The 11,915-nt window shown below is 30.6% G+C and overlaps 2 protein-coding genes across 2 annotated transcripts in view; both read left to right on the top strand.

Annotated features, from left to right (window-relative positions):
- The window catches only part of LOC145326594 (2-amino-1-hydroxyethylphosphonate dioxygenase (glycine-forming)-like), a 27,597-nt gene continuing 15,682 nt past the window's right edge, over positions 1 to 11,915 (top strand). The window contains exons 1-6 of the mRNA XM_080169965.1: positions 1 to 107; positions 864 to 933; positions 1,512 to 1,577; positions 2,354 to 2,387; positions 2,727 to 2,778; positions 3,584 to 3,647. Coding sequence (XP_080026091.1) covers positions 6 to 107; positions 864 to 933; positions 1,512 to 1,577; positions 2,354 to 2,387; positions 2,727 to 2,778; positions 3,584 to 3,647 — 388 coding nt within the window. The 5' untranslated portion in view covers positions 1 to 5. The remainder of the gene's footprint in view (positions 108 to 863; positions 934 to 1,511; positions 1,578 to 2,353; positions 2,388 to 2,726; positions 2,779 to 3,583; positions 3,648 to 11,915) is intronic.
- The window catches only part of LOC145326862 (isatin hydrolase-like), a 44,601-nt gene continuing 36,255 nt past the window's right edge, over positions 3,570 to 11,915 (top strand). Inside the window, exon 1 of the mRNA XM_080170297.1 lies at positions 3,570 to 3,647. The gene's annotated coding sequence lies outside the window, so the exon portion shown is untranslated. The remainder of the gene's footprint in view (positions 3,648 to 11,915) is intronic.

The raw sequence follows: 11,915 nt of genomic DNA, 5'->3' as shown, positions 1-11,915 counted from the left end.
TTAAAATGACCCCAGAACCAATAGAAAAAGTGTTTGGACTGTTTACAAGATGGGGAGAATGTAATTATATTGGAGAAAAGGTTACTCAGCTACAGCATGCTCAACAGGTTAGGAGTTATGGTGGTCTACATAAAAATGAACAGATAATCCCAATCCCCTCTTTTGGTATGAGCGCCGCCGCAGGGGTTAAGCACAGGGATAAAACTACAATCCTCTTTATTTTAAATTTATTCTGAAAATTTTATATAAAGATTAATTGACTGTATTTCTTTTTGTTAATTATGTTATAAGATGTTTTTTTAACATTTATAAAACAGTTTTGATTCCAAATTAACAACCCTTTAACAGTAAAGTATTTCTATGTATCTTATATCAGGGATCTAAAGGGATAAGACAAGGGCCGATAAATTGATGTTACATCTCCATGGATGGTAAAAAATATTGCCACTTTTGTAGATTACAATTAGTGGTTGAAAATCTAGGAAAGTTTGCTTAAATAATTGACTAATAAAAGTCCTCAGAGTTCTTAACCCAACGAACATTATTATAAAACTTTAGGGACAACTGTTTCATTAAAAACGATGTTGTTATTTAGTGTAGTTTAGACTTTAACAACACATTTGTTGTTTAGTTGAACTAATAAATGTGCAAGTATAGAAAACTACCCAGTCCAAGTGGTGGGAATCTTTTTCGTCTGCAAGCAAATTGCTTTCTGCTCTTTTGTAGCGACAATAATGTGTTTATATTTCCAATGCTAATGGCTGATATTCCAAGACCCTCTGAAAGTCGGCACAAGGTTCCCAACACGTAAGAAAAGTTACACTAAAAATTTAAAAATTATTCTTAACGTAAAACTTATTAAGGCGGCCAAACAAGCAGAAGATTATGGTTGCGAGGATGCTGTAGTTCTTGGCGCTTTTCTTCATGATATAGGTCAGCTACAATTTCAGTTTTTTTAGAGGTTTTATTAATAAATTTTCTCACTTCTAAAATTGCAGGGAGGGAGCCGTCAATGGGCTGTTTATCACACTATTCCCCAAAGATTTATAGTACCGGGTCTTTATTTGTTGGCTTTGGAGACTTTTTTTTAAAATCGAATTTTGATTTGTCGGTTCATGAAGTTGTTTGTCCAAACGTTTCAACCACTAATTGTAATCTACAAAAAGGAAAATTTGGTGTATCAAAATTGGGGATTGTCTTATCCCTTTAGATCCCTGTAAAATTGTGTTAGCTTGTAATTGCTGCGCTACTTATTATTATGCCTATACTTATCTCTTAGCAGCGCAGCCACTATAAAACTAAGGATTGTTCGTCCTTGTTTTAAGAATAATCATATTGATACCAAAATATCAGATGTAGAAAAACGTTTTTAAACACAATGTTTATAATCAGATAATAGTAGACTTTTTTCTCTAATCTAGAAGATTTTTGGAAGGTTTCGCCTTTTCAAATAATATCTTTACAAAAAAAATCTTTTTTATTGTTTAATTTTTTTCTCAATATCTATTTAGGACATTTAATCGGATTAGAGAATAATTTAGAGAACATGATTCATGATGGAATAATGTTAGGGACAGGTATCATCATTAAACCAGTTTTTTTTAAATCTAAAGTTAAATGAACCAAAATAATCGAAATTATTTTTTCTGAAAGGTTTCGTGATCTTTAAATTCATTATTTTCAATTATTTAAATCTAAGAGAGGGAGGGGACATTGGATTGTAATTTGAACCGGTCCTCAAAGTTTTATAAACACGTTTTCTCATTGGTTGGCTTAAAAACTGTCTAGACTTTATCATACCTTGATTAGATAGTACAAACTTTCGGTCTACAAACTCAATATGTTCAAATAGCCCCCATTTCAATTTTTAAAATCTTTTAATATTTGGGATCTACTGCAGTTCACGGTAAAATATTGCTGGTAAGGAATATTTCCAAACGTACAGATCATACCCGCACACCATTTTAAGCGGCATAAGAAGCCTACAAATAATCTGGAATAGCCATAAATCAATAATGCATAATTATCTCGCAGTGCAGAGAAATGCGCGAAAAAGACCTATTTTACGTGTTCTTTCTTCAGTGAAGCTTTCCCTGTGCATCATTGGATCTTGGCTATTCCAGATTATTTGTAGGCCTTCTTATGCCGCTTAAAATGGTGTGCGGGTATGATCTGTACGTTCAGCCGTTTGTCAGCTAGCAGCCTTTACAATTCATAGATTTTTGGAAATATTCCTTACCAGCCATATTTTACCGTGAACTGCAGTAGATCCAATATTTGTAAAGAGGGTTGGGACGTTTTTAACTCCGTTTGGCTAGTTTCAAATTTATTTTATGAATTTTTTTTTATATAGTTGACCATGATAAAGTTGGAGAAGAATTCTTAAGGAATGGACAATGAAATTAGAAAAATATTCCATAAAGTAGTAAGTTTTTTTAGTTTGTCCATCAAGATATCGCTAATTACTGAACTTTTATCGAAGCTTCACTTTGGATCCAAAATAGTTTCAAGCTTTACTTACTGCTTTATTTCCTTAGGTCACAACCTGTAGTAAAATAACCATATTACAAATTTTAGAAAAAAATATTTAAAATTATTAATATGAAATACAGGTAGTTTTTGATGTATTATGCCTAAAAAACTTATAATAAGATCATTTTTATAGCAACTTAGAACTAAATTTAAATTCTACAAAAATTAAACAATTTCTAATGTTTCTAAAATAGAGAGCTAGGCTTTCCTGATACAGTAACAAAGTTTTGTAGAGGTCACGTTGAGGTAAAATGTTTTAGAAATGGGACAGCGGAAAGTGTCATGCGTGACGTCATAAAAATACGTCAAAAAGGGAGGGAGAAGATGGGAAGGAAACCCCCAAAAAGAGATAGATAATAGACGTATTTTTAACATAATATAACATTTTCCTAAGTCCCTTTATAAATTCATTAACAAAGCTACTCTATCACTTATCTCTTACCTACATTCATTCAGTGAAAACAATTTTTAAAGAAATTGATTGCGGTAAAAGAAATACCTCTCCTACAACTTTTTATGGGGGAATAGTTATTTATCGCATCATATTATAGATAGCTTTCTGCGGATATTATATAGATTTAAAAAATATAAAATCAAAACCATTTTTTTAGTCTTGAGAAACCAAAGGCCCGGTCTAACAAAACTAGTATTGTTTTTATGATTTTTATTTAATATTTGTGGAAAATTATCTGTAATACGATGCTATACATGATTTTTCATTATGGCTTACAACCGGTTCTAATCCACCGGATATTAATCGGTTAAAAAACCATACTGGAAATATGATTTTCTCGCCTACTTTAAAAAATTTATTTTTCAGTTATAATGCTGACATATGCGCATCTAGTCTATACGTTGTTTTGTCCGTCTGTTCTTAAATTTTCAAATGACATAAACCTTATTTTTTACAGGTTTCGTGATTTGCTTTTAGTTTTTGGATGTTGTTATCCTTGTTTATATTAGAAGGGTGTAGGTTAAAACTTAATTTTTTGCTTTTTTTTCTCTGGTATAAAGACATAGAGATATATTTTTTTTATGGATTATATTTTAGGCCAAAAGATATCTGGTGTATAAAAGAAAAGAGTATTATGATTCTTTGAGCGAAGCTAGCAGAGGTAAACTTCTTAGAAACGTTGCCACTCTTTAAGTAAGACCTTTGTCAATTACGGAAGATTATATACAATGTAGTTATTATCCTACGCCACTAGCTTCTAAAGGAAATAAAATCCCTTTTTAATGGAGAGCTTAATTAGTTTTGTAGTTATTGACATTTTAACTGACAAAAAAAATTGCTTCGCCCCTAGAGGTATCTAGAATGACTTGAGGTAATTGGCCAATCTCCACCTGAAATTAAGCTTTAAAAAGAAATGTAAAAAAAAGAATTTATAAAAAGAAAAAAGTAACTTTTTTATTAGGTTTGATGCTATATATCATTTTGAAAAATGTTGATAAATACATTCAAATAAAAATAAGACTTTTAGGTTATCTTTGACAATAAATAGCAAAGATTTTTATTTTGGATTATATTTACGTTTTTTAGTAGCAAAGCTACTTTATAATTCTAAGTGTCCGTCCGCATGACGGTTAGAAATGGTATGCAGAAAACGTGAATTTCTTGGTATCTATCCAAGATAGACGACTGGGCATTTTTGTGAATATTCCAGGGTTCGGAAGCCGCGCGTAAGCCGCGTGTAAGCCTCAGTGAAATCTTCATTTTATCACTATAAAATTCAGCTGGATGTATAAAACTGCTCTTTAGCAGACAATCCTTCTTTCTGAAATTTTTTTTTCTGCTCACAACCAGGTTTAAAACTGAGGCTTATGCGCGGCTGAGGCGTGGCTTCCGAACCCTGGAATATTCCCTATATTAATTAGCACCATCCAATATATAATTTACTTGGTTCGTCAGTTTTTGTTAATGCTCTGACGATTATTTGATTTTTTTCGACTGATCTACACAGCTAGCTTAAACCAGGTACAGGTTTACCTGAGCATACCAAAGAAACTAACTAGCAGGGGTGTTCTAGGAAGGTATTGTGAGTTCATAACCACTCTTACTTAAATTGTAGCTGTACCTTCCCTACTATGATCATTTTCTTGGCTGCTGGGTTTCAATTTTTATTTCTACAAGAATTATGAAATGAATTGTTTGTTTCATTGAGCTAGTTTACAAAGTTCAAAGAGCAAATCTAACTTTTAACTGGATATTCAATCATATAATCCAATCCATCAATGAAAAATAATAAAAAAATTCATATTCTTTTACTAATTATAAAATTTTAAAGTAGATACTTTCAAAGTTATATAATCTACATTTAGGCTAATAAACCATCCTTATCTTTAATTTAATTGATGAAAACAATGATAAAAGCCTGGTAAATATTATTTTTCAGTTTACTTGTTTCAGACAAATTATAGTTTAGATGATTTAGATTAAAATGATCTTATTTATCTTTGACTTCAAAGATAAATTTGCAGTAGAGAAATGAAAAATAGACTTGGTGTTTCAGAATTGTCTCAGGAATATTCTAGGACAATCTGATACAGATTCACCAGGCTTTTATCATTGCTTTCATCAATTAAATTAAAGACAAGGATGGTTTATTAGCCTAAATGTAGATTACATAACTTTGAAAGTATCTACTTTAAAATTTTATAATTAGTAAAAGAATATGATTTTTTTTATATTATTTTTCATTGATTGATTGGATTATATGATTGAAATATCCAGTTAACAGTTAGATTTGCTCTTTAAACTTTGTAAACTAGCTTGCTGAAACAAAGAATTCATTTCATAATTCTTGTAGAAAGAAAAATTGGCTCAATACCAGCTGAGTATCCACGTGGATATTCAGCTACTATTGGGGTCATTTTTGGATACTCAGCTACCATTGGGAAAATGTGTGGATATTCAACTACCATTGGGGGAAAAAGTTTTTAAACAAATATTTTGGACTTTGTAACAAAGGTTTTGATATGAAATCTTATAGAATTAATTTATATTAGTAGAAGAGCATCTATATAAATAAAAACAAAATAAATTTATCAGGTAATATCAATGAATAGTTTTTGTCCCTAAATAACTAAATATCAAAAAAGTGTTTTCTTTAAAAAGTCTCTTTTAAAGAATGAACAAAAGTGAGTTGCAATTACTAAACATACAGATGAACGGACATACCCTAATGGAAAAGCAGCTGCGACTATATTAGTGGGAGGAGCGTATTATACAATAAGTGTGACATGATTAAATAAAATTTCACAGAATGTTTTACGTTTTAATCCAGAAACATTTCTTAAATCTTTTTCAAAGTTAAGCTCTTCAATACTTAAAGTTAAAGTTGGTCTGTCTGGAATAGTTAGCTTTTTTCTTTATTACATGTTAGAAATGTCTTATCAATTTAATACAAAAGGTATGATTTAGGAAGCGTAGCAACTCTATAATAGAAAGTCTGTAGGTCCATTTTAAACATGCTGCTTTTTGACCTTTTTAAAAAAAATTTAGCCCCGAGGTGCCACAGGCACCGGCTAAAAAACAGTTTTAATCTTATGCCTGTACATTTTTATAATCGTAGAAAGCTAGATAAAATACGATGCTAGACAAAGATTTTTCGTATGGATGAGAACCGGTTCCTATTCACCAGATTCGAATGAATACGAGAAAAGTTTGTCTACATTTCTAGGAAATTATATCTACTCTATAAAATCGTGGCTTTAGGGATTTTTGGTTCAAAAATAAATAATGGATTTTTAGCCCTGTAGATTGATTATTTTCAAAAGTGAAGCTTTTCTATAATAAGGGTCTGTGCGTCTGTCGATTTCAAAATGGCGTTATGATTCCTGTAAAGCACATTATAAAGAACGTAATTACCAACAAATCAAATTGATGACTATTGTATGCCCAACTACGCTTTTAATGATTTTGTCATCCTTGTTTTAAAGTGCAAGGTTCAATAAGAGGGAGGAGATTTTTTGGCTTCTTTGTTTAACTTACGTGGATTGATTTATATCTATATGGTATTTATTACTTATAAGTTTGAGGATATCTAATTTATGGAATACTGATTCTTATTACAATAAGGTACAATGCTATATGCCAAGCATGTCAATAATCAAGTCCTTAAAATGTCAGTATGTCCTTAAACAGTAGCATATACTTAAGCAGTTTTGCAAAAAATATACTATAAAAACAATAATTTTAAAAAAGACTTATGCATTATTATCCTGTTAATATTAGTGTGTCCTCTCATTTAAGAGCTTCGCTTTTATGGATGTTTCAATACTTGGTTCCTAAATCTGTATTAAAGTTAAATGATAGGTGTGAATTGCTTGCATTAATGTGCTTTATTGTCATGGGAATCAGTATTATGAAAGGATATAATGAAAATACCAATAGGAAACTATTGTGGATATTCAACTACCATAGGGGAAAAGTGTGGATATTTAACTACTCTTGGGAAATATGCGTGGATGCTTAGCTACTATTGGGGAATTTGTGGATACTTAGCTGGTATTGAGCCGAAAAATTGAAACCCAGCAGCCAAGAAAATGTATTTTGAAAAATATCATAGTAGGGAAGGTACAGCTACGATTTAAGTAAGAGTGGTTATAAACTCACAATACCTTCCTAGAACACCCCTGCTAGTTAGTTTCTTTGGTATGCTCAGGTAAACCTGTACCTGGCTTAATCTGAATTTGATAGAGGCTAATTTTTTTTGTTTGAAGATTTTCATTGAGCTTCTACTTTATATCTTACATGGTCCATCAGTCTCCATTGCCATTTAAGGGGGACAAAGTGACTCAAAAATCATCCATACGACGTCATAAAAATGAAGAAGATAAGATGAGAAGTGGGAAAGAAAACCCATAAACAAGAGATGGTTAATCTCTCATTTTTATGACATCACATGGCTAATTTTTGAGTCACTTTGTCCCTTACTTTAAGAGAAATTTGCTTTGCTACTTATGGATGTTGTCATCCTTGTTTGTGTAATCTTTCATAGATTATAAATAAAATTATGTATATATATATTATTTCGCAGCCGGCTGTAAAAAACACTTTCAAAGCCGAAAAAAGATAAAAATATATGTTGACAGCTTTCGACCCTTTTTTACTAAAATAAACTCCTAAAACCCTTTTTTCTTCCAAAATTAACCCCAACCTAAAAAGCTCAGAATATATGTAATTTGGCTTCAAGTTATATCTTTCAATTTAATATTTGAGATAAATAGATTAACAAAGAAAAAAATCACTAAACTTTCCATTTGAAAATCAACTTTTCTACCCTTATATTTAACAACCTTTGTTTATAGGTCCCTTTTTACTTAAACATTTCAAACTGTGAGAAAAGCTAAAGTTTATAATAAGAATAATAAAATCAAAATCATAAAAATCTCTTGGGGCCAATAGAACTGGAATTATTCTTTTATTAATCATTTATTATCAGTATAACTGTCTATAATACGATGTGATTCATTACCCAATAATGTTAAGTTAAAACTTTTTGTATTTTTGTACAAAAAGCATTTTAAGATTGTTCTATTTGCGCTAGATATGGAATTTATCATAATTTTAAAAGTGAAGCCTTTCTGTAATTAGGGTTGATCCATCTGTACGTCCGTAAGGGTTAGGTCTTTTTTGTTTGGGCATGTTAGAATTGTCCTATCAATTTCAAACCTTGCATGATGATTTATTATATAGGTACAATTTAGAAAGCATAGCAACTATATAATCGTTACCAGAAAGTCCATATATCCATTTAAAACATGCAGGTTTTTTACTTTATTTGAAAACATTATCGTATGATATAATTATTAAAATAGATATTTGCATGGTGATTCCTGTAGTACTTAGGTACGATAGAGAAAGCGTAGCAACTCCTTAATTGTTAGCAGATTGTCTTTACGTCCATTTTAAACATGTTCATTTTTAACTTTTTTAACAACACATTTTTATGTGATATGATTATCCAACTGATCTGATTTTTGGGATTACTAGGACAACAAAGTACAATGTTATAAGCAAAGCATCTCTAAAATCAAGTAAAAAAGTAAGTATGTCCTTTAACATCATAACGTATTTAAGCATTTTTTCAAAAAAAATTTCATTGTACTTTGTTATTCTAGTAATCAGTATCCCAAAATTGTTGTTGAAAAATTAAAGATCATCTCGTACTTTATTGTCCTAGTAATCAGTACGGACATTCTGGTAACAATTAAGGAGTTGCTATGCTTTCTAAATCGTACCTGACCACTACAGGAATCACCATAAAATGATAGGACAATTCTAATATGCCTAAATAACAAAAAAAGCTATATATTCCGAACGTACGGATTAACCCTAATTATAGAAATGCTTCGGATTTAAAAATAAAATAGCCTAAATCACCCCAAAACCATATTAAGCTTTCCTAAAAGGAAAACTTAATAAGTTGTTGAAATCGTAAGCTTCAGACAAAAAAAACCTGCCAAGAAATTGGTGTTAATGATATTTAGGTAAAATTGATTAGCATATTATTTCTGGATAATTGTGCTGTTATTTTGTAACTCAAACATTGATGCATTTTTTTTACATCTATTGATACAATTAGCTTATAGATCTTTTCTATGATTAGGGTTGATCTGTCCGTCCGGATAGCTTTATAATTATATGATATAATTATCCGATTGATCTGATTATTTTGAATACTGAAACTCATCATTGATGCATTTTTTTTACATCTATTGATACAATTAGCTTATAGATCTTTTCTATGATTAGGGTTGATCTGTCCGTCCGGATAGCTTTATAATTATATGATATAATTATCCGATTGATCTGATTATTTTGAATACTGATTCCTAGGACAACAAAGTACAATATTATAAGCGAATCATCTCTTTAATCAAGTCCTAAAAATGTAAGTATGTCCTTAAACATTATTCAGTATTTTGCGGTATTTAAACAAATTTACTTACAATTTTGTGTTCACTTTTTTACACTTATATTCTGATTATTCAGTTCTGTTAGTGTTCGTTTGTCCTCCTGTTTTCAGAGCTTCGCTTTTATGGATGTGGTCATCCTTGATTGAGAAAAGTAACTTGTATAACTATATACAAAGAAAACATTGATTGAGAGTTTGCTCCTTACATTTGGTTTTGGATATTATAACCCCCATAGGGCCTATATGAAATATTGAAGACCATAATTCCATACAATTTGGGGTCGTAGATTCCGATTCTGGGGTCCATTTTAATCTAGCTGACCTCCTTCATGACGGAGGTAATAATAAAGTGAGAGAAAAATAGACTTTTTTTGATAGATTGCAGGTTCTTACGTATAAATTGATGTATAAAGATAGTGAGATAGAGAGAAAGAAAGGGAGAGAGTAAGAGAGATAGAAAGAGGAAGAATTTAAATAATTAGTTTAAAGAGTTTTTCATGGAGTTGCTATTCATGCTTTATTTTTTTTTAGTTTTATAATTTGCGATACCATAACAGAGAGAAAGAGAGATAAAGAGAACGTTAGAGAGAGAGAGAACGACAAAAGGAGAAAGAAAGAGAGAGCGTAAGAGAGAAAGAAAGAGAGGGAGAGAGAGAGTGAGAGATAAAGAGAGAAATAGAGAGAGAAAGAGAGAGATAGGCAGAGAGAAAGAAAAGGAAAGGGAGAAAAAAAAGGACAGAGAGAGAGATAGAAAGATAGAGAAAAAGTGAGAGAGAGATAGAAAGAGAGATAAAAAGTGAGAGAGATAAAGATAGTATGTTAGATAGAAAAAGAGAAAGGGATAGAGAAAAAATCCATTTTCTAAGAAAGAGAAAACATACAAAAAAGATCAAATAAAAAGATTAAGCTTTTGGGGATCTAAGGGGCGAATAACCAATGGCGAATAAATTGATGTACATCCCCAATGATGATAAACAAAATTACTTCTTCTGTAGATTATCCTGTTAATTTGATTTTTTGAATAATGATGTTTATGACAACTAAGTATGATATCATTAGCGAGGCAACTCTATAATTAAGTCCTAAAATCGAATTTAAGACCTAAATAAAGTATCCTGTATTTATGCAATTTTGGAATAAAATTAAGGATAATTTTGCCAAGTACAGCTACCGTCGTGGAAATTTATGCTTTGAGATTTCTAATATGAAATATACATAAAGAAAAACATTTTTCTGAAAAAACTGTTTTTTTTAGCTTCAAAAATAAGAAAATTACAGCCGTTTAAATTTTTGAAGTAAAAAAAGACCTCAAATCAAAGGTTGTTAAATAAAAGGGTGATGGAGGCGAAATTTAATAATGACCCACGGAAATTCATTATCAAACAAGGGACTTGCACAACAATTTTTAGCCCTCTAGCTCTAATAGAAACTGAGATAATACCCTCCCCTTCTCCCCCGACTGATAAAGGTGCGGCAAAGGGCCCGACTGTTAATAGTTAAAACACTATAACAAATTCAAATTCTTTAAATTGAATTAAGATAAAAACTGGCTTAATACGCAGAACATTATCATTGAGTTGACAAACAGACAAGGAGTCAAAGAGCAGATATTCAGTTCTTATAAAAATGAAAAAATTAAGAGATACAATATGCAAAAAACCAAGTAAATCACGAAACTTTAAAAACTAACGTTTTGAAACATGAACGACAGACAGACAGACAAAACAATGTATAGATATTAGATGTTCATATGCCATAGAAATATTCACTTTAAATTTTAGTGGTCTATCTTCAATAGCAGCCAAGAAAATCACATTTCACCTATAAAGTTAAGGAATGACTGACTGACGAACTGACAGACAAAGTATAAAGAACCTGGATCTTTATACCCAGCCATTCTTGTTGACAATCTATAGATATGCAATTTTAAAAGTTTATATTTACTTAATAGCTTTAATAAAAGTGTTCGTGGCTTGGCTTACATAATATCGACAATTATGTTTACATGAAAACAAAAAAAAATCTGGATCGATGGTACTTTAATTCCAAATGTCTGTCTGTCCATCAGACACGAAGTGGGGGAAAAGTGATTTTCTCAGGTCCTATTCAAGATACACGATTGAAACTTTTTGTCAACATTCCTATCATTAAGGGTGCTTTTTATTAGTTTTTTTGCTATTATAAAGTTGTTCGGTTTAAAATCTAAAAATTTAGATTTTGATTGATATATAAGCATTTTACTCTAAAGAGAATCTTTTCTTTATACGAGTTGCTTTTCCAAATAGAAACAATGTACTGTAAATCTTTTTTCTTAGACCTTTTTCTAAATTAATATTGAAATTTTTAGATTTTTCTTATACAAAATAGAAGAGTTACCTTAATTTTTCTGGCATAAAATTTTTCACATAAAGCATTTTTTGAAACTATGTACCTATCATAGAGGCCGCATTTTTAGAGATAATG

Source organism: Acartia tonsa, chromosome 8 (assembly GCF_053477335.1).
Source record: "Acartia tonsa isolate MP-2025a chromosome 8, ASM5347733v1, whole genome shotgun sequence".
Taxonomy (NCBI): domain Eukaryota; kingdom Metazoa; phylum Arthropoda; class Copepoda; order Calanoida; family Acartiidae; genus Acartia; species Acartia tonsa.
Note: the sequence above shows the minus strand (reverse complement) of the source record. Positions and strands in the feature narration are given on the sequence as shown.